At 46.5% G+C, this 23489-nt stretch overlaps 2 protein-coding genes and 1 pseudogene across 6 annotated transcripts in view; 2 read left to right on the plus strand and 1 right to left on the minus strand.

Moving 5' to 3' along the window:
* Window positions 1-2603, minus strand: part of LOC147028361 (polyamine-transporter SLC45A4-like) — a 103653-nt gene extending 101050 nt beyond the window's left edge. Inside the window, exon 1 of one of the 3 annotated variants that reach the window (XM_085878681.1) lies at window positions 2343-2603. Coding sequence is in view for 1 of the 3 variants with exons in the window: in XM_085878683.1 (XP_085734809.1) it covers window positions 2343-2460 (118 nt within the window). In the remaining 2 variants the exon portion in view is untranslated. Of the gene's footprint in view, window positions 1-1236; window positions 1255-2342 lie in introns of those variants that run through there. The other 2 variants (XM_085878683.1, XM_085878682.1) reach the window with 2 other exon arrangements.
* An 8978-nt stretch (window positions 2604-11581) lies between these two features.
* LOC147028362 (uncharacterized) lies at window positions 11582-22808 on the plus strand (annotated as a pseudogene). The gene is made up of 2 exons (XR_015057536.1): window positions 11582-17970; window positions 19357-22808. The product of XR_015057536.1 is annotated as an uncharacterized LOC147028362 (transcript).
* A 45-nt stretch (window positions 22809-22853) lies between these two features.
* The window catches only part of DHCR24 (24-dehydrocholesterol reductase), a 42388-nt gene continuing 41752 nt past the window's right edge, over window positions 22854-23489 (plus strand). For both annotated transcript variants that reach the window (XM_085878684.1, XM_085878685.1), the window contains exon 1: window positions 22854-23030. In XM_085878684.1, coding sequence (XP_085734810.1) covers window positions 22887-23030 — 144 coding nt within the window. In that variant the 5' untranslated portion in view covers window positions 22854-22886. The remainder of the gene's footprint in view (window positions 23031-23489) is intronic.

Raw genomic sequence — 23489 nt, forward strand, 5'->3', positions numbered from 1 at the left:
AAATTAAAGATTTTTCAGATTAAATTTGATTTTAGATGTTTGCCCTTGAGTTGACCTGAGACCTCAACAAAAATAGTTGATTTCCCAATTCATGATGAACTATGCAATTGCTGTTTAATCTACAAGTTTATAGTATGTAAATTGAAGATTTTTCAGATTAAATTTGATTTTAGATGTTTGCCCTTGAGTTGACCTTAGACCTCAACAAAAATAGTTGCTTTCCCAATTCATGATGGACTATGCAATTGCTGTTTAATTTACAAGCTTATAGTGTGTAAATTGAAGATTTTTCAGATTAAATTTGATTTTAGATGTTTGACCTTAGACCTCAAAAAAATAGCTGATTTCCCAATTCAGTAATGCACTATGCATTAACTGTTTAATTTTCAAGTCAATCGGATGAAAAATAACGATTTTAGAAATTTGACCTCCAAAATCAATCGGCTTCTCAGTTGAGACCAACTTGGTAAAGTTGGTAAAGTTACAACTTGGTAAAGTTTCATGGCGAACAATTTCGAATTGTGACCTGTAGGCGATTGACAGACAGACTGAATAACAAGACGACGACGTCGTGCAGAGCACGATACTTGCAAAATCCATAGAACAAATTTGACCTCAAAAATAATTGGCTGGTTGAATTCAATGACCAGATATGCAAATCTTCTTCAAATTTCAAGTGAATCGGATGAAAATTGACAATTTTTAAAAATTCGGCCGATGTGGACCTCCATAATAATTTGATGGTTTAATTCAGTGACCTGAAATATAAATACACTTCAAATTTCAAGTCAATCAGATGAAAATTGAAGATTTTAGAAACACCACCTTAGTTGTTGACCTTGGGCCTATGTTGACCTTTTGGTCAATGTTGATCTCAAAAATAAATGGCTCATTGAATTCAATAAAGTGGAATATAAATCCTCTTCAGATTTCAAGTCAAATTGGATGAAAAGCCAATGTCATAAGCTTCAAAATAAGGTATCATTTGGCAGTGAAACTAATCAACTCGTGAAAACATAGGAAGTATTTTGAGGAACGCATCGTTTATTTCATTATCGTTTGAAAGCACAAATTTTGGGGAAAAGGGTTAATCGATGTCCTTTATGGAAAAATCTCAGCCAGCATCCACCCAGGTCAAATGCAGGACCCTGTGCCATAAACTGTGGTGGATGCCAGGTTGTAACAAGAAAATATTTTTTAAATCACATTTCATGGTTTCACCCCTGTACTAATCACCTTGGTACAACCACCAAGCCTGGTGTTGGCTTTGTGGTTAGGGTGGCGGCTTGGGATCCTAGGGTCCTGAGCAAGCCCCGTTGGCCGCTGAATTAAATACACCAGGAGGTTGACTTTGCCTGTCATCCTTCCGAGGTCAGCAAAATGAGCACCAGTGTACTGGAAAGGGGGACACTGCATCAGCGGCATAGCCGCATCCCAACCAATGATGCAACCAGCAGCCGCAGGCTGCACTCGATAGAGAGAGAGGTACAACCACCGTGACCACCTCACCTTGGTACAACAATCATCGACATTAAATACAGGTCATTAACATATTACAGTTCAACAAAATACTTGCTTCAGCAACTCCAGAAGTAGAAATGATGAGCACCTATATTCCAAGCACATGCGCACGCACACAATACCTTAGAATTATTGTCAGTTAATATATTGTAGATCAATAAATAATTTTGCACTTTTTAAACTCGAACTGTGAACGAGTCAAATAATTAGTAACCTACCTGTCAATGTCATACCAAGAGCGAAGTTGATGGCACGCCATCACAAATCCCCACGCTTCCCAGCAAAAGCAAAGTTGAAATATGGCAAGAAGTTCCGCCCGGAATGAGCAGATATCAAATTTTGAGTTAAATAACTTCATAAGTACAAATGAACAAGCAGAGATATATCACAAGGCGAATGTTAATCAGTGTGCGTATTTTAGGTCACTTTGTAACACCAGGAGATGGTCCATCACATGATCAGAGATATTAAAACAACAGACAAATATTTACCGAGGCAGAGGAAGCAGAGGAGGGTTGATCTGTTTCTCTGCCTTTAATTAATTAAATAAATAATAAATAAATAAATGGCCATTGGTGACCTCTCGCGGATTGGTATCTTGACTTTAAAAATAATCTTGATAGATCTTGTAGTTGCTGTTTAAAAATTCATGAAGACCTGGATCATGTCACTTCTCTTGTGTCAATAACTTAGCGAGTACTTTCCCAACAATGATATATTATACGTACAATAAGATGTGGAAAAGAATAAAATGACACACGACCAGTTTTAACGATTGACAAACTTTTAACGTTCTGTGCCGAGTCCAGCTCTTCACTCACAGTGTACTCGCCGGAAACGTCCCGGATCCAACAAGGAAGCACAACCAACAAAGGTAAACCACTCGAAACCGGCTTGTTCGGATGAAGCGATTGCACGAGCGGAAGTGACGCGCTTCATCCGATGCAGTAACAGCACGAACGGAAGTGACGCGCTTCATCCGATGCAGTAACAGCACGAGCGGAAGTGACGCGCTTCAGCCGATGCAGTAACAGCACGAGTGGAAGTGACGCGCTTCATCCGATGCAGTCACAGCACGAACGGAAGTGACGCGCTTCATCCGATGCAGTAACAGCACGAGCGGAAGTGACGCAATTATTCTTCCCAAGATTTTGCTTCTTTTATTATTCATTTATATTTATAGTTATACATGTATATATATATATATATATATTTCAAATACTGTATTAATCATTGCATTTCATTGTCGAAACAAATTTTAAAAGGGACACAGAAAAACAGGCTAAATGACGGATTGCAGTTCATATGGGGGAGTATAGGGGATGAGGTGGGGGGGGAGTATAGGGGATGAGGTGGGGGGAGTATAGGGGATGAGGTGGGGGGAGTATAGGGGATGAGGTGGGGGGGAGTATAGGGGATGAGGTGGGGGGAGTATAGGGGATGAGGTGGGGGGAGTATAGGGGATGAGGTGGGGGGGAGTATAGGGGATGAGGTGGGGGGAGTATAGGGGATGAGGTGGGGGGAGTATAGGGGATGAGGTGGGGGGAGTATAGGGGATGAGGTGGGGGGAGTATAGGGGATGAGGTGGGGGGAGTATAGGGGATGAGGTGGGGGGAGTATAGGGGATGAGGTGGGGGGGAGTATAGGGGATGAGGTGGGGGGAGTATAGGGGATGAGGTGGGGGGGGAGTATAGGGGATAAGGTGGGGGAGTATAGGGGATAAGGTGGGGGGGTATAGGGGATAAGGTGGGGGGTATAGGGGATAAGGTGGGGGGTATAGGGGATAAGGTGGGGGGTATAGGGGATAAGGTGGGGGAAGTATAGGGGATGAGGGGGAGTATAGGGGATGAGAAGTATAAGGGATGAGGGGGGAAGTATAGGGGATGAGGGGGAGTATAGGGGATGAGAAGTATAAGGGATGAGGGGGAAGTATAGGGGAGGGGGAAGTATAGGGAGGGGAAGTAAAGGGGAGGGGGAAGTAAAGGGGAGGGGGAAGTAAAGGGGAAGGGGGAAGTAAAGGGAAGGGAAGTAAAGGGGAGGGGGAAGTAAAGGGGGAGGGGGAAGTATAAGGGATGAGGGGGGAAGTATAGGGGATGAGGGTGGGAGTATAGGGGATGAGGGTGGGAGTATAGGGGATGAGGGTGGGAGTATAGGGGATAAGGGGTGGGAGTATAGGGGATAAGGGGTGGGAGTATAGGGGATGAGGGGTGGGAGTATAGGGGATGAGGGGTGGGAGTATAGGGGATGAGGGGGAGTATAGGGAATGAGGGGGGAGTATAGGGCATGAGGGGGGAGTATAGGGCATGAGGGGGGAAGTATAGGGGATGAGGTGGGGGGGAGTATAGGGGATGAGGTGGGGGGGGAATTATAGGGGATGAGGTGGGGGAATTATAGGGGATGAGGTGGGGGGAAGTATAGGGGATGAGGTGGGGGGGAAGTATAGGGGATGAGGTGGGGGAAGTATCGGGGATGAGGTCGGGGGGGGGAAGTATCGGGGATGAGGTCGGGGGGGGAAGTATCGGGGATGAGGTTGGGGGGGAAGTATAGGGGATAAGGGTGGGGAAGTATAGGGGATGAGGGGGAAAGTATAGGGGATGAGGGGGGAAGTATAGGGGATGAGGGAGAAAGTATAGGGGATGAGGGGGGGAAGTATAGGGGATGAGGGGGGAAGTATAGGGGTGAGGGAGGAAGTATAGGGGATGAGGGGGGAAGTATAGGGGATGAGGGGGGAAGTATAGGGGATGAGGGGGAAGTATAGGGGATGAGGGGGGAGTATAGGGGATGAGGGGGGAAGTATAGGGGATGAGGGGGGCATATAGGGGATGAGGGGGGAGTATAGGGGATGAGGGGGAGTATCGGGGATGAGGGGGAGTATAGGGGATGAGGAGGGGAAGTATAGGGGATGAGGGGCGGAAGTATAGGGGATGAGGGGGAAGTATAGGGGATGAGAGGGGGGCAGTGGAGGGGGGAAAGTAGAGGGGATGAGGGGTGGAGTCTGAACTTTGTACTTTGATTCCTTTTCACCTCTGGTTTATATGGATCTCAGGTTACCAGCGGTCGATCCGGGGGGGTGGGGGGGTGCATGCGGCGCGTGGTCTCAGAATGTGGGGAAGTCGACTGTCTCGTGCAGTAAATTTTAAGAACAATTTCCACTGAAAAGACGACAAGTCTGGAGACTGCGATGCTTCACGAGCAATGTACACGGTTCGCCTTTTTTTATTTTTTGACCTTCGAGGGGACGCCACGGGCAAACTGGCGGGAATCGGTAAAATCGTAAATGATGAAAGTTGTAGTACTCGAAGAGCACGACTTGCATTACCAACTTTCATTCGAAACAGTTGAAAACCCTCGGAGCTCGATGCCCAGTTTATTGATTTTTTTGACATTTTCTAAGTTTGTGACCTTGTGACCTTGACCTTGGGACGAAAATGAAAAATTGAGCTCCGTGTGGCTATGCAGGTACCACTGGGCAAACCAAATACCAAAAATCCCTGCCAGATTCGACAAACCCCCTCGGAGAAGATGTAACTTGAAACCGGCTACCCCCTAAAAACACGTTTTTTGGGCGTGGCTCCGCCCATAATGGGCGCAGCATGCCCATTCTCCGGAAAACACAACTAGATCATGATACAAACCTCACTCCCTAATTTTATCAAGATCGGATCAAAACCCACGGAGCTCTGCTCGGGACGGACGGACAGACAGACAGACAGACAGACAGACAGAGAGACACCCATAACGAATATCGTGGTTAGAGAACATTGTACTTTACGGTACTTCTACATATCGACGGTCCCCTGTGCCAGTGGGCATGCGCAGCCTGAGCCGGAGCCAGGGATGTTGTGGGCGTTTCAACCTGTTCAATACTTGTTTGATTATTGTCATTCCACGCTAATAAAGTGGTCGAACAAATTGAACTCCGTTCTTATTTATAATCAAACAACTTGATGCAGTCGAGTAAAGATCGTCGGTGCTGAGGAGGACACGACTGGGTGAAAACGGACCACGAGAACGTCGACAGTGAGTTTGGATTTCTCGGGTTCTGTACCCAATCTTCGCCCCCAGGACACTGTACACACGTGTGCATCACCGAAAATAGAACGTTTACTCCAGAATAACTGTTCCTATGGTGCCGGTGGAAGCAGAGTGCCCGATCGAGGGTTGTGACTATATGGCTACACACGCAGAGGCGGCAGTGGTGGCGGCCATGTTGAGTATACACGCCACTGTGCACGTCGCCGCCCCCAGGGCGGCGAGCTCGAATGCCAAGATGGAGAAACTCAAGCGTCCCTCCATAGCACTGGCCAGAACGGGTGAGGCCTGGTCGTACTTCATAACCCGCTGGGGCGAATACAAAACAGGTACTAAGCTTGTCGGACCCGACATAGTCGCGCAGCTACTGGAGTGCTGTGAGGAGGAGCTGAGAAAGGACCTCACTCGCGCGGCGGGTAGGAGCCTCGTGGGCAGCGATGAAGAAGACGTCCTCGCCGCCATGAAGGCGCTTGCCGTCCGGACGGAGAACACGATGGTAGCTCGAGTGGCCCTGTCTAACATGCGGCAGGGACACGAGGAGCCCGTCCGGTCGTTCCACGCCCGCATCAAGGGGCAGGCGGACACATGCAAGTGTGAAATGAAGTGCACCAAGGCGGGGTGCGATCAGGTCAACGACTTCACGGAAGAGATATTGCGCAACGTGGTTGCCCGTGGCATCGCGGACCAAGCAATACAACTTGACCTATTCGGTGAGAAGAACCAGGACATGCCATTAAAGGACATGATAGAGTATATCGAGGCCAAAGAGTCTGGAAAACGCTCGGCATCGCGCCTGCTTGACACTCAGAGGACGGACGCGATCAGTAGTTCGTATCGGCGGGGAAAGCAACAGGACGTCCGCGCCAGAGTAGGAGCCAGGCCGGAAAAACCGAAGGCCAAGCCCGAAGGAGTATGCATCTACTGCGGCGAGGTGGGCCACGGCAAAACGCCTCAATGGCGCGCCAGACGCGCCGAGTGCCCCGGATACGGTAAAAAGTGCCGGAAGTGTGACCGCCAGAATCACCTCGACAAGGCATGCCTGGGCGGCCGATCGGCAAGACCCCCATCTAAGGAGACCGACGGGATGTACGACGAGCGGATGGCAGCCTTCGTCGAGCTATGCACGGTCACCATGGCCAGCACAGAGGACGAAATGCGCGCGCTTCCCCTCGCTCACCACCTGTACGATGATATGTGCGATAAGTGGATGAAACGCATATCCGACCCGCAGCCATACGTCAACCTCACTCTCACCAACAAGCGCGAGGATTACAAAGCGCTGGGTTTTAACCTCCTGAAACACACCTGCGCGGTAACCCTACCCGCTATGGCAGACACGGGGTGCCAGAGCTGCCTGATCGGCATTAAAGTCGTCCAACAAATGGGCCTGAGTACTGAGGACCTCATACCTGTATCCATGACCATGAAGGCCGCAAACGACAAAGGAATTCGTATCCTCAGAGCCGTGGTAGTCAGATTCGCCGGTAACAGTGACGACGCTCGGAGATTGGAGACGCGCCAAATCGCGTACGTGACGGACTCTTCAGACCGCATATTCCTCTCCCGCGCGGCCTGCATGGACCTGGGAATGATCTCGGACAGATTCCCGACACTCGGAGAGGTGAATCTGACGACCTCGGAATTGTGCGACTGCCCGCGACACGCGGAGCCGCCGACCAAGCCGACCGCACTCCCCATGCCAGCGACCGAGGCCAACAGAGAGGCACTACAGTCACATTTACTCAGGATGTATGCTCAGAGCACATTCAACACGTGCCCACACCAGCCACTACCGAGAATGACCGGCCCGCCACGAAGTCTTATGCTCAGTGAGAACGCGACACCGGTTGCCCATCACACTCCCATCTCCGTGGCCATACATTGGCAAGATGAGGTAAAAGCAGGCCTCGACCAGGACGTTCGGCTCGGCGTGTTGGAGGAAGTACCCGTCGGCACGCCAGTGACATGGTGTCACCGCATGGTAATTTGCGCGAAAAAGAATGGCAAGCCGCGACGCACCGTCGACTTCCAGGCCTTGAACAAGCATGCGTTCCGCGAGACCCACCACACCCAATCCCCGTTCCACCAGGCGAGACGCGTACCTAACGGGAAGCGCAAGACAGTATTCGACGCATGGAACGGTTACCATAGCGTCCGCCTACACGAGGACGACCGCCACAAGACGACCTTCATCACTCCATGGGGGCGCTACCGGTACCTACTGCCCCACAAGGGTATATGGCATCGGGGGACGGTTACTCACGACGATACGATGAGATCATCGCGGACATTGGTAACAAGACCAAGTGCGTAGATGACATGCTACTATGGTCAGACACGATTGAGGGGAGCTACTTCCAGGCGGTCCAATGGCTGGATATATGCGGCCGGAATGGAATCATCCTCAACCCGGAGAAGTTTGTCTTCAGCGCACCCACGGTGGACTTCGCGGGCTTCACCATCACCATGACCGACGTGCGACCGTGCAGCCGCTACCTGGAAGCAATCCACGATTTCCCACAACCGCGTAACATCACCGACGTCAGATCGTGGTTCGGGCTTGTCAACCAAGTGGCATACGCCTTTAGTATGGCCGAACGAATGCAGCCATTCCGGAAGCTCCTGAAAAGTGGAGAACGCTTCCAGTGGTCCATGGAGTTAGAGGACATATTCCGCGAGTCGAAAGACGTGATCGTACAAGAAATCGAACACAGTGTCCGCATATTTGACAAAACTAAGCCAACATGCATCGCCACGGACTGGTCGAAGGAGGGAATCGGATTCTGGTTGCTTCACAAGCACTGCCAATGCGTGCCAGTTAGACCATTCTGCTGCACTGATGGATGGAAAATAACCCTGGTCGGCAGCAGATTTACACATGCGGCAGAATCCAGATACGCGCCCATAGAGGGCGAGGCTCTCGCAGTCGCGGACGCCTTGGACAAGGCGCGCTACTTCGTACTGGGCTGCGAGAACCTGATCGTTGCAGTAGACCACAAACCACTGCTGAAACTCCTTTCGGACAGAGCACTTGACGACATACCCAACCCCCGCCTCAGGAACCTCAAGGAGAAGACCCTGCGTTATCGATTCCGCATCATACATATCCCGGGAATGAAGAACAAGGCGGCAGATGCCATGTCGCGCAGGCCGGTCGGCACCACGCGACCTCCACTCATGAACCTTCCAGATGACAATGCCACCATAGCGACCCACCTCCAACCAAGCACGCACACCGACGTCCTGTCTCTCCTACGCCAAACTGAGCCGGAGTATGACGACGACGTCGAGGAGGACAACCTGGCATGGTGCGCCGCGGGCCTCGAATCATTGCGATCAGTAACATGGAATCGCGTCAGGGAAGCCACCAGCAGCGATGGCGATATGCACATATTGGAGGGAATGACAATGAACGGCATCCCCGACTCAAAAATCGAGATGCCAGAGACAATTCGCGACTATCACCAGTACCGCGAGAACATTACATCGACAGATGGAGTGATCCGAAACAAGGACCGAGTAGTCATACCACCCTCACTCCGCGGCGATGTGCTGAGCGCCCTACACGCTGCCCACCAGGGCGTATTAATGATGACCGCCCGCGCAGAATCCTCTGTATTCTGGCCAGGCATGTCGGCCTACATCAGCGCCACTCGGAAAAACTGCGAACACTGCCACCGGATGGCACCATCACAGCCTGGAGCGCCACCAACTCCACCTATCCCGGTCGTTTACCCCTTTCAGGCAGTGTGCTCGGACTTCTTCGTACACAGGGGTGCCCACTACCTTGTGACGGTGGACAGATACTCGAACTGGCCGATCATCTCAAAGTCGACGGGTGGCGCCGCCGGACTCATAAACCACTTACGTCGCGCCTTCGTGACGTACGGGACACCAGAAGAGCTCGCGTCGGATGGGGGACCGGAGTTCACCTCCACCGAGACCAGGTCATTCCTGCACAGATGGGGCGTACACCACCGCTTGTCATCGGTGGCCTTCCCTCACAGCAACTGTCACGCGGAGATTGGAGTTAAGACAATGAAACGACTTATCACGGACAACACCAGCCCGCAGGGAGAACTTGACACTGACGCTGTGCAGAGAGCCATACTACAATATTGTAACACGCCTGACCCTGACACGAAGATCTCCCCGGCAATGTGTGTCTTCGGCCACCCGATACGGGATTTCATCCCAATTATCCCCGGGAAGTACAGACCGCCCGACACTTGGCATGAGACCCTGAAAGCGAGGGAGGAGGCCCTCCGCAAACGTCATATCCGCACAGCCGACACCTGGGCAGAACACACCAAACGCCTTCTGCCACTTGCTGTAGGGGACCTAGTCCGCGTACAGAACCAGACAGGATTCCACCCAAAAAAATGGGACAAGACAGGCAGTATCGTGGAGGTACGCCAACACGACCAATACGTGATCAAGATCGACGGCTCGGGCAGAGTCACACTTCGGAACAGGAAATTCCTGTGCAAGTTTAGCCCAGTTCGCAATGACCAGCTGCCACCCCGGTCTATCTATGATGATCTAGCAACCCGCATCACTGTACCTGCACCCGTTGTAACACCGCAACTGCCTGACCTCGACAGCGAACCCGTGACATCTGCGACGCCAACGGGGCCCACGCCGGCACTGACGTCAGTATGCACACCCCGGCGCAAGACGACACCCGTTTTAGACACGCCAGCAGCACCAGGACGAGGCACACCGAGGCGCGCGATCCTTCAGACGCCACCATCGGCCCCTGAAACCCCGAGAGCCCCATCCCCACTGGGGCCCGATGCGACACCACCAGCACCAGCAATAGGTCAACGCCGATCCACCAGAGCGACCAGCGTGCCTGCCTGGCACAACGACTACTCCATGGAATAGTCACACGATGGGCGATATAAACTTTTGTTCATTCATTAAACTTAATATTTTCTCAGCCTTTATCTATTAACATAATAAAGACTCGGAGAGAGATAGAGAACATTGTACTTTACGGTACTTCTACATATCGACGGTCCCCTGTGCCAGTGCGCATGCGCAGCCTGACCCGGAGCCAGGGATGTTGTGGGTGTTTCAACCTGTTCAATACTTGTTTGATAATTATTGTCGTTCCACGCTAATAAAGTGGTCGAACAAATTGAACTCCATTCTTATTTAGTGGTCACTTACTGACTCGTAAACCAATTAATACATTGTGCCAAGAATCAGGATGGGTCCGTGACTAAACGTTGATCAAAAAGATGGATATCAATTGGTATTTTCGGTATAGTTTGTTATTGTCATTTTAATTTTTTACAACGACGACTACTACTACTACTACAGTGGAACGAAAATTCAAAGCTGCATTCACAGTTTTGTTTTGTTTGTTTTTTCAAACAAGACAGAATTAAAGAACCATATGATGTGGATGCAGAAAAAGGTTAAAAAAAAAAAGTTAAATTGTTACAATTTGATTTATTAACTGCACTAACTGGTGTAGAGCCTTGTCATTGCGTTGGAATTTCGTGATGATGACGACCGGTGATATGTTGTTGGTGACATCTTTTGTTGAGTTGGTCCTTTGATACATCATCATTGTGTACTATCCATTGAAGAGGAGAGAACAGACTGTGCGTTCCAACGTAATCGAACCATTGCTTTGTGTCCAAGAGATCCCGAGTTCCTATTTCATCCTGCGAACGTATAATAAGCTTGGTGTTGGCTTACTGGTGAGGGTGGCTGGCTTCGTATCATTGGGTCCTGACTTTGAGCCCCGTTTTCCACTGAATTAACACACAGGTGGGGTTGATTCAGCCTGTCATCCTTTTGAGGTCAGCGAAATGAGTACCAGTGCATTGGGATAGGGCGGGGGTCGGCAACCTGTGGCTCTTTTAGGACTTGAGTGTGGCTCTCAAGCCTGATCGATAAAATCCCCTTTTTTCTCATCGATCTATAATTCCAGCTGTGTGTGTGTGTGTGTGTATGTGTATGTATGTATGTATGTATGTATGTATGTATGTGTATGTGTATGTGTATGTATGTATGTATGTATGTATGTATGTGTGTGTGTGTGTGTGTGTGTGTGTGTGTGTGTGTGTGTGTGTGTGTGTGTGTGTGTGTGTGTGTGTGTGTGTGTGTGTGTGTGTGTGTGTGTGTGTGTGTGTGTGTGTGTGAGTGAGTGAGTGACCGCCGTTTCTCGACAACCGCTGGTCCGATCTAATTGAAACTTGCCAGGTATATTGCCGGGGACCCGAGGATGTGCCTTTTCAAGGTTTGATATTAATCGGACAAGTGCTTCCCAAGTTATGGCCATTTATTTACCAAACCAATGACAAGACACGTTGTTGCGTGGGTGTGGCCGATGGGGAAGGGAAGCTCAGCCGCGTTCCCCATTACGGGTTACAACGTACGGACTTCCGGATAGTGATGACTTTGTGTATTCTAATAATTTCTCGATTTCTTATGCGCATTTATAGATAAACACAATGCCCCAAGTTATGATCATTTTCATATTAGCCGGTGTATAAATTTCGGTAACATCAGAGTGCTGGTATGCTCCGAACCAGGAAGTAAATTTTTTTTCTCTCTCTCTTCTCTTCTATTTTTGTTTTTCCTTGCCACAACATTGCGAAAAGGTAAAATACGTTGGCGCTAATTGAATAATTGGGTATTAAAACTAAATTGCAAATAATCGTAACTGCGAATCATATTCGAACTTCCGGGCCACGCATGTCCGAGCACTCGAGAGCGAAGAAACGGCCTGCGTGGTTGTTGTTTGTTGCTCGCGGTTTGAATTTTTTTTTTATTTTTATTTTTTTTTTTACGGGCACGTACTCGTCTATCTATAATTCCAGCAATCTCTGTGTGTCTGTCTGTCTGTGACTGCTGTTTCTCGACAACCACTGGTCCAATCTAATTGAAAATTGCCAGGTATATTGCTGGTGACCTGAGTATGTGCCTTTTCAAGGTTTGATATTAATTGGACAAGTGGTTCCCAAGTTATGGCCATTTATTTACCAAACCAATGATGTCACAATTCTTCTTCTTCTTTTTTTTGCACGTACGGCCACGCACGTACGGGCCCGTACTAGTCATATCATAAATTAATTTTCAGAAAAAAATATTTGTGAGTGTCATGAAAGGATAAAATAATACTCGAGAACTTTCACAGTGATAAACAGGAAAATACATCCGATTCTCGGCGAATTCTGCGAGCAAGACCGACACGTTGTGCTCCATGCGCAGCCTGTAGTGTATGTTGTTATGTAGCAATTCATACAATGGTCAACTTTTCATATAGAATCTGGAAACTTGTGTTTTTTCACTTCCTAAGATCACATAGGACTACAAATCAGCTGTTTCCAATTTTTCCAAACATTGCTAATGACAAAAATCCAGCGAGTGACGAAAATCGATAAAAATTTTGATGACAAATTTCGTTTCGTATTTTCAGACATAGTGTATGCAGTCGAAGATCTATAATAGACATCATAATCATAATACCTAACACTCATCATAGTGGGGCAGCACAGCTAACCTCATGTGCATTTAGTGATAAAAGCACCAAATTTCGCACACTTGGAGAAAGACATTATGAAGCGATTTGGATATTTGGCCACCACAGATTTAGCCTCTGAGGGCCGTGGCAGCCATTTTACAAAATGGCGGCAAGATGACATTTTAATGGTTACCAGAGGAATTAAAATGGCTTGGGCTTCTACATTTGTGGAATGATTTCATCGTTTATGGGGTCTATGGATGCGCCTCACCGAGTACTACAAACGTATGGGAGCAGATTTTCGAAATTCGAAATTGTGAGGGGCGGGGGGCAAAAACCTTTTTTGGGAAATAATTAAAATTTTGTTTAATATGCTCGTATAGTCGTAACATGGACTCTAATATATTTATTTGTCATTGCAGGTTGGTGATGGTGGTCGTCGCTTAATAGCAGCCATGTCCAAGAGCTTCAAGTTGGTCGACCCAGAGCGACCTGTCTCAACGTCATCACATCCACCAACAACGAACTGGAACCTGTGTATCTTCTGTCAAGACGACACGAAAGACACTGCCTCGTCCCTCACAGTCCAAGCGAACAGATGTCAGGAGCGGCTACAGTTCCCTGGCCAAAAATCTGATCAGATTCAATGAACTAAAGGAGCTTCCACATACGCTTCAGTTACGCCGGCTTGACGAAGGTCACGGAATTGAAGCAGCTATGGTTGCGAACAGTGCTGGTTATCACGAAACCTGTCAACTGAAATATTACAGGACAAAAGTACAGAGAGCCGAAAAGCGAATGCGTGTAACTGCTGATGACAGCCATAATACTGATGCATGCAAGCGTACCAGGTCCCTCTCATCGAGCACAGATAAGTCAAGGCCCACTCCTGTTTCTTCTGTGAACAACCTGCAGGCTCAAAACGGCTTCATGAGGCAGCGACCTTCACAATTGACAGGCACGTGAGGGACTGTGCGACCCTCCTTGAAGGCAGTGCCCGACTTGGCAAACTCAGTGCTGGGGACATGGTGGCCCTGGAAGCTCAGTTCCATGCCAAATGCTTGTCAGGGTTATATAATCGTGTCAGAGCAGCCCGATCTTCTGAAGCGCCAGGAGAAACTGAACCAGAAAAAGAGCTGTCAAAAGTAGCTTTTGCTGAACTTGTGCTCTTTATTGAAGAGACCAGACAGGATGAAGAGACGGCGCCAGTGTTCAAGTTAGCAGAACTGACTTAACTATACCAGTCAAGAATTGAACAGCTCGGCGTCAGGAGCAACACAAGGGTACATTCCACACGTCTCAAACAGAGACTCCTTGCCCAGTTCCCTGACATGCAATCACACAGCAAGGGAAGAGACATCCTGTTGGCATTTTGAGAAGATGTTGGCGATGCTATTGTTAAAGCTTGTGAAATGGACAGCGACAATGATGCTATGCATCTTGCATGTGCTGCAAAAGTCATGCGCCGCCACATGTTTGGAGAAGCCAAGCCTTTCATTGGGTTCCCTGAAGGATGCCAGAAAGCGTCTGTGCCACAAATGCTGCTTGGCCTGGTCAGCATGGTCTTAGAGGGACCCAGCATCAAGGACCAGATGACAGACACAAGCAATGCAGCAGTTACCATTGCTCAAATTGTGAAGTTCAACAGCGTAAAACACAAGCGTATGCAAAACACCTCATCATCCTCCACTGTACGGCACAGCCCTGCGCAAGAAACGCCTCTTCCAATATATGTGGGGATGATGTTACACGCCCACACGCACAAGAAGGAACTGGTGGATAGGCTGGCACACGTTGGCATGAGCATCTCGTATGATCGTGTTCTCCGCCTCACAGCGCAGATGGGGAACTGTGTCTGCGAGCAGTTTCACTTGGAGCAAGTTGTCTGACCACTCAAGATGCGTGGAAAAGATTTTACTACTGCTGCAGTAGACAATATAGATCACAATCCGAGTTCAACAACAGCGAAGTCCTCCTTCCATGGCACAGCTATCTCACTGATCCAACATCCCAGTTTCATTGGAGAAGGTGTGGATCGAACCATAGTCGTAACTGGAGGATCTGGGGATGCAAGCACGTTCATCCGCCAGCTGCCACAGTGCTACACTGACGTGCCTCCTGTAACCAGCAGTGTCAAGAATGTGCCTGTCCCTGCTGCTAGGGTGACGTCACTTGACAGAGATGCTAAAAAGCATACTGAGGAAGAATATCTCTGGCTACACAATGCAAGGCAGGTCGTAGACGGAAATGATGAGGGAGGCGAGAACATATCTTGGGCCGCTTTCCATGCCAGCCACCAGCCACCAGAAGTTAGACCAATCTGCCCCACCGCCCTGCTTCCCATGTTCCAGGACAGTGCCCACACAGTGGCCATGATCCGCCACTCCATAGATGTCGTGAAGACTGCTGTTGAACATCTGAATCCAGGACAAACACCAGTGGTCACATTCGGTCAGCCACTATTTGCCTTGGCAAAGCAAATTCAGTGGAAGTGGCGAGAGAAATATGGTGAAGATAAGGTTGTCGTGCTGTTTGGTGGTTTCCATATTGAGATGGCTGCCCTCAAAACACTGGGAGACTGGCTGGATGGTAGTGGGTGGGTGTAGACACTGGTGCAAGCCGAGATTACCACACCTGGAACAGCCGAGTCTTTCCTGCGGGCATCTCATGTCACCCGCACAAGGAGAGCCCATCAGGTTACTGCTGCTGCACTGCACATCCTGCAACATCGAGCCTATGACCATTATTGCAAGAGAGAAGATAATGACGGAGAACATCAGCTTTCTTTTGAAGATTGGTGCTATCAGAGAGGAGAGGAAATTCCCCAGTTTCAGTACTGGTCAATTGTGTTGCAATTGGAGTTGTTGTTGAATGTGTATGTACGCTCTCTGCGACAAGCATCGTTCACTATGTACCTTGATGCCCTGACAGAATTGGCCTGTTGGTTCCATGCCATGGACCACATGAACGATGCCAGGTGGATTCCAGTTCACTTGAAGTTCATGACTGAACTTCCTTAAAGGCACCCAGAAGTAGCCAGAAAGTTTTGAGAAGGAAGCTTCACGGTACAAAAGACAAAGAAGATCTTCTCATCAATCCCAATAGACCAGGCACACGAGAAGAACAATGCCTGCATCAAAGTAGATGGTTGGGCAGTTGGCCTCACTGATAACCCAGCTGCTTTAAGTCGTTTGATGATCGCTGGGCCGGAAGTGGCGAGGGTCATAGAGGAGTTTCAACATGGAAACCAGCACTCTGGAAGAGAAGACAACATACGCCACCATGACCAGACAACCAATGTCCAAGCCTCATTCACTGACGATGTCCGGTCACTAGTCAAAGTCATGGAAGAGCTCGGGAACCCCTTTGAGGAAGACAGCCCAGATCTCGTTGCTCTTGATACCAAAGAAATTGTTGGTTCTCCTGCAATTGAGGCAGTTAGAAAGGTAAGGGAGATTGGCCGAAAGCAGTTCCAGGCTTTCTCCAGGGATTGCCTTGTTGAAAGAACCAAGCCAGTTGCTGACACAATTCACCGAAATAAGCTCAAAGTGTTCAAGGCTCAACCAAGAAGGAACGTGAGCAAGGAGAAGCATAAGCTCACTTGCCTCAAGAACAATGCTCAACTCTTCTCACGGCTCTACATCAGCTGTCAGACGAGGGATGGAAACCTGGACGAGTTCTTTCGCCATGAAAATCAGGCATGCCCTCCAGCACTGTCTGATGGATGGAGTCTCCGCTTAGGTACAAAAAGCGATCTACTCACATGCTTTGAAGAGATCTCAGATGCAAGGTCAGAGGCTCCTACCACCACCAGTATAGTCATTGATGGAGCAGCCATTGTGCAGATGCTAAACCCTGCTGCATGCAAGAACTTCAGAGAGTATGCACAAGAGATCTTTATCCCTTACATGTCTACAAGGCTTCAATCTTCATCACGCCTGGACCTGGTATGGGACACCTACATAGCTGACTCACTCAAAGCTAGTGCAAGAGCAAAGTGTGGTAAAGGAGTGCGCAGATGTGTGGTAGCAGAAGGAGCCATGCCCAGAAACTGGCAAGAACTTTCTTCGAGTAGACACCAACAAGACACAGTTGTTCAAGTTCCTGTCAGAAGCTCCCCTTCTGTGGTTTAACCTGAAAGACAAGCAACTCGTCGTCACTGATGGAGAAGAAGCCTGCAGCAAGCCTCCACTGTCTGAGCTGTCTTCGCTGGCCACATGTACCCACGAGGAAGCCGACAGTCGAATGCTGCTTCACGTATCTCATGCAGCCCGTCATGGCCACAACAAAATCATGATCAGAACGGTTGACACAGATGTTGTGGTGTTGGCTGTCTCGGTTGTCCAGAATCTGCAGCCAGAAAATGAACTGTGGATTGCATTCAGAACTGGAAAAGGGTTCCGAGACCTGGCAGCCCATGAAATAGCAGCTGGACTGGGGCCAGATAAAGCACAAGCACTTACGATGTTCCATTTTCTGACAGGGTGTGACACTGTGTCAAGTTTTGCAAGTCATGGGAAGAAGACTGCGTGGGCAGTCTGGAATGTGTTGCCGGAGTTGACCGAAGCACTGTTGAAGTTGTCATCTGCACCAAGTGACATACCAGAAGAGGTCATGCACACCATTGAGAGATTTGTCCTCCTCCTGTATGACAGAACAAGTCCATGCACAGACATTGACAAGGCACGCAAGAAACTTCACAAGGAAGAACAATGTGGAGTTGATTCCTCCAACCAAGGCAGCTCTGGAAGAGCACGTTAAGAGGGCAGCCAACCAGGGAGGTCATGTGTGGGGCCAGGTGTTGCTCCCTGCACCAGAGTTGCTGCCGGCAACCAGCTGGGGGTGGACCAAAAGTGAGGAGGGGTTACATGAGCCCCACTGGACAAGATTACCACAAGCAGCCCAAACTTGCCGTGAACTGCTGTCATATAAATGTAAGAAGGGTTGTGTGAATCGTTGCAAGTGCAAAAAGGCTGCACTTGAATGTACTGCTCTGTGCCAGTGTGAGGGGGAGTGCACCCAGAACTAGACATTTCTACTTTTAATTTTGAGTTTTTCATCATATCACTGTAACATCATCTTCTTCTTCTTCTTTCGGCTGCTCCCGTTAGGGGTCGCCACAGCGGATCATCCGTATGATCCCCATAGTGATTTGGCACATGTTTTACGCCGGATGCCCTTCCTGACGCAACCCTGGTCGCCTCTTATGGCACAGGGATATCACTGTAACATCATGTGTCATTGAAATGTATTATGTGGAATTTTGTATTTCTTGAGTAAATTCTTTTGTATTTCTTTTGTAAATACACCATGCATTTAACTTTTAATAATTTAATAGAAGCTTCGGGGTGGGTGGGTGGATGTTTTGTCATTTTTAGATCATATTTTAGTCAGTTGTTGTTGATGATATATTTCCAGGAATGTTTATTCTTACACGCTTTTTCATTGTCATTTATTTTACGCTTGTTATGTCATTATGTCACCCGCAGGGCTATAGGTTGGACTATAGGTTAGGGTTAGGTTAGGTTAGCTAGTTTAGTCCAACCGAGTTAGGGGAGTAGCGCCCCCCCCCCCCCCGGGCAGCTTAGCTTTTGTTCGGCCTTCCTGCTGCCATGTGGGGGGCCAACCAGTTGGGTGACCCTTTACGTGGTGGCGCGGACTTTCTTAAAAAAAAAAAAACAAATGTAGTAGGGCCCAGAGCGATTTTTCTATTTTTCTCCCCCCCCTCCCCCCTTAAAGAAACGCGAAAATTGTTAACTGCTATTTTGTAGAGCCTCATTAGTCGCATATATAGGCACAGTGATAGTTGTCACCGAAGTATAAACGTAGAAGCCATAGTGATTTGAAAATTTTCCCCAAAAAAGGGTTTTCCTCCCTTCAAAATTTCGAATTTCGAAAATCTGCTCCCATACGTTTGTAGTACTCGGTGAGGCGCATCTATAGACCCCATAAATGATGAAATCGTTCCACAAATGTAGAAGCCCTCGCCATTTTAATTCCTCTGGTAGCCATTTTAACGTCACCTGGCTGCCATTTTGTAAAATGGCTGCCACGGCCCTCAGAGGCTAAATCTGTGGTGGCCAAATATCCAAATCGCTTCATAATATGTCTTTCTCCAAGTGTGCCAAATTTGGTGCTTTTATCACTTAGTGCACAATTCTTTTGAATATTTGAGCTGTGCGGTGCCACTATCATAATCCCTAACACTCATCAATATGACCACTATGATATCTTTGCCTGATCCTGCATATTTAGACAATATACGTGTAGTGTCTTTTACATAAAAAATTATAAATTATTTGTTTTTTCTCTATTTGCAGATAAGTCATGGCACAGAGCGAAGAACCCCTGGAGAAAAGGGCGCACAGAGAAATAAACTATAAACTATGCATAAAGTGTCAAAGCTCCAAACAAGAGCAATTGAAAGAACCACCACAATCTGAGGAACATTCAACGTGTGACAAATTCTTGACAGCGGTTCGTTTGAGAGCGAGTTTTGGGAACAGTGAGTTCATTACAGTCAGTATAAAAAAAAAAAATCGAGGACTTGACAGCAGGTGATCAAAGTGACAAGCATGTTGTGTGGCACAGAACATGCTATGCGGCAAGCACCAATAAAGAACATATAAAACGTGATGAAAAGCGATATAAACGAGCCTGTGCAACATCTGATGTTAGTCTTCTTCAACGAACCATAGGGAGACCAGCTACCTCATCGCACCATGGAGAACCTGAAGAACTGTCAGTATCAGGAAGGCACACTCGTTCAAAATCCATGAACTGCGAGAAAAGTAAGTGCTTTTTCTGCCAAGGCAAAGTTCAAGATGTTTTGCACGAATGCTGGTCAGGAAATATTGGAACTCTATTACTGCAATTGAATATAGTGCAATACTCCAACAACCCAGAGTGGAAAGTGAACTATGCTAATGTCATATCTGACAATGATGCACTGTCACAGGACATTGTGTATCACAAGCAGTGTATAACTGAACAGTGGCAACTTCTGAAGCGTGAGCTTGAGTGTGCTGGAGACAGTCTACCCTCCTCAAATACCCATACTGGTGGCAATACCGATAATAGTGAAGCAACTGTTCACTATATAGAGCCAAAATCGAGTTCTTTGCTGAAATACAGGAGCGTATCGAACAAGGTGAAATCATACCCATCGATGAAGCAGAAAAGGACAATGTATTGAAGAAGAAACAACACGATATTGAATATTGGTCAAGATTTTCAAATGCCCAAACAGCACGGAGATGGTTGGGACAGAAAATCGAGAAGAACGTCAAACTCGTTTAGTTCACACTATTGCCAAATAAGCCTACGCTTATACATTCCAAAGTCAAACAAAACGCAGCAGTCGGAGAAGCAATACACAGACCTGACCCACATGATAACATGAAGAAGATCTTCGAAGCTTCCATGGCGCAACGTAAATCGATTGAGCAGGTCAAAAAGGACCCATGGGTTTTCAATGGAACGCTGGAAAACTCAGCAGAAGATGTAGTTCCACATGAACTACATAGCATGATTCTATGGATGTTGAAGGGCATGTACACAGTAAAAACTGAAACCCGAACAAATGATTTGAATCAGTCAGCAACGGTCATCTCTCAGCAAATACTGCAAGCACATAAATCAAATCGTCAAATATTGTATAAAGCCAAGTCACCAGCTGCTACTTTTCGGTCTACGATGGAAACTCCAATCAATTGATGAGAATTCAAGCGATGACGAGGAAAATGAGGACTTGGATGACTAAATAATTATATATGCCTAAGCATCTTTGGGTTTTGTATTTGCACATCCATTCAAATTCTATGTTCTCAGTGCTACAGAACGTCCTTTTTGTGCATATTTGTCTGTCATCTTTTTGGGGGTTCATAAATAATGGCTAACTGGGTTAAATTTAGCTGAACAGATATTTTTTATCATCTCTGAATGTGCTATAATGGGTAAAATATGGCGATTTCTCAAATTTTGGATTTTGGTGACTGCTTATGAATAAAAAAATTGGAAACAGCTGTTTTTATGTTCACTGTAAACATAGGAAGTGAAAAATTACAAGTTTCCAGATTCTATATGAAAAGTTGACCAAATTACACAATGACATACACTATCATAACAGTTTCTTATAACAGTCTCGTAACAGTTTCATATAACAGTCAAATTTCCATATCACAGTCTCATTACAGTTTCTTATCATGGTCAAATTTCCTTTTAACGGTCTCATAACAGTTTCATATAACAGTGAAATTTCCTTATAACGTTCTCATAAAAGTTTCATATAACAGTCGAATTTCCTTGTAACGGTCTAATCACAGTATAATATAACAGTCAAATTTCCGTATAACGGTCTAACCACAGTTTCATACAACAGTGAAATTTCCATATAATGGTCTCATTACAGTTTCACATAACAGTCAAATTTCCATACAACGGTTTCATCGCAAGTGAAATTGTCTAATCACAAGTGAAATACAACAATGAAATTTCCTTTAATGATCTCATAACAGTTTCATATAATAGTCAAATTTTTGTATAACGGTCTCATAACAGTTTCATATAACAGTGAAATTTCCGTATTACGGTCGAATCACAGTTTCATATAACAGTGAAATTTCCTTTTAACGGTCTAATCACAGTTTCATACAACAGTGAAATTTCCTTTTAACGGTCTAATCACAGTTTCATATAACAGTGAAATTTCTCTATAACGGTCAAATCACAGTTTCATATAACAGTGAAATTTCCTTATAACAGTCTCATAACAGTTTCACATAACAGTCAAATTTCCATACAACGGTCTAATCACAATATCCTATAACAGTGAAATTTCCTTAAACGATCTCATAACAGTTTCATATAATAGTGAAATTTCCTTTTAACGGTCTAATCACAGTTTCATATAACAGTGAAATTTCCTTTAACGATCTCATAACAGTTTCATATAAAAGTCAAATTTTTGTATAACGGTCTCATAACAGTGAAATTTCCATATAACAGTCTCATTACAGTTTCTTATAATGGTCAAATTTCCTTATAACGGTCTCATTACAGTTTCATATAACAGTCAAATTTCCATATAACAGTCTCGTGACAGTTTCTTATAATGGTCAAATTTTCATATAATGGTCTCACATCAGTTTCATATAACAGTCAAATTTCCTGATAACGGTCTCATCACAGTTTGTTTTCACAGTCAAATTTCCTTAAGTCTCCCTGACTTTACAACACTCATCGAAGCCTGGTTGTGGCTCAGTGGTTAGGGTGGCGGCTTGGGATCCTAGGGTCTTGAGTTCAAGCCCCGTCGGCCGCTGAATTAATACACCAGGGGGTTGACTCAGCCTGTCATCCTTTCGAGGTCGGCGAAATGAGTACCAGTTCCAGTGTGTGTACTGGTAGAGGGGCACTGCATCAGCAACACAGTCGCGCTTCAGGTAATGATAGCTACCCCAGCAGCTAAGCTGCCATACGACCACCACCACCACTCATCTCTTCGTCATATTTTCCTACAACAGTCTTCGGAGTCTCTTTACAACAACAAAATTTACTTCGAAGTCTCCCTTACCTGATGCCACTCAAATTTCCTTATGACAGTCTCCCTGACCTGGAAGTGGAGTGTGTTTGAGTTATGCACATGAAGATTCAGCAATATTGGTCTCTATTTGAAGATACATATTATACATCATGTTATGTTCAAAATCACAGCACCTTTAATCCACAGATCCCCCAATCTCTGACTCACTTGGACTTTTGCATGCCGCAGCAGTGTGCCATCATCCATGAGAAGAGAGTGAGTGAATAAGTAACAGGATAGGATTAAACATTACCAAGTGAATTCTACTGAATGTTGGATTTTATTTTTCTTACCAAGTGCATTACTTCTTCTCAATTCCTCATAATCTTATGTTTCCTGCAAATTACAGACTCTTTGTTGATCCATCTTCCATCTTTGAAACCACTCATTGTTTCCAGTTCATTTGAAGTTATGGTAAGGCTTTTTGAGTTTGTCAACATTTTATTGTTGTTTTTTTTGCGGCATCATTCAGAACCACTGATGTTGAATAATATATCTACATCTATCTACTTTTTAAAGACGTACAGTTCTTTACGATTTCAACAGCAGTATGATATATGAATCAAATTAAGAATTGCTGGATGATTTAAAAGACTTACTTTTGCATGTGGAATACTGATTGTTTTTTCTTTGATGAGTTTATAAGCAATGGAAAGGATATAAATAGCAAGACTAAATTAAATAAATGTAAGCAAAACAGATATAACTAGAAGGGCACTCGGTGGAGCGTATACCTCTGCCATGTAATGCCTGATCCACGAGAACATATCGGGCCCATTACATTTTTGAACTATCATGCTATACAGTACAATGTCGTTTTCGGTCCTATCTCTCAATGACGAAGAATCGCTTTAAAAATTAAAAAAAATTCTA

Source organism: Eptatretus burgeri, chromosome 4, assembly GCF_056783735.1.
Source record: "Eptatretus burgeri isolate ZD-2024b chromosome 4, Ebu_testis_v1, whole genome shotgun sequence".
Lineage (NCBI taxonomy): Eukaryota > Metazoa > Chordata > Myxini > Myxiniformes > Myxinidae > Eptatretus > Eptatretus burgeri.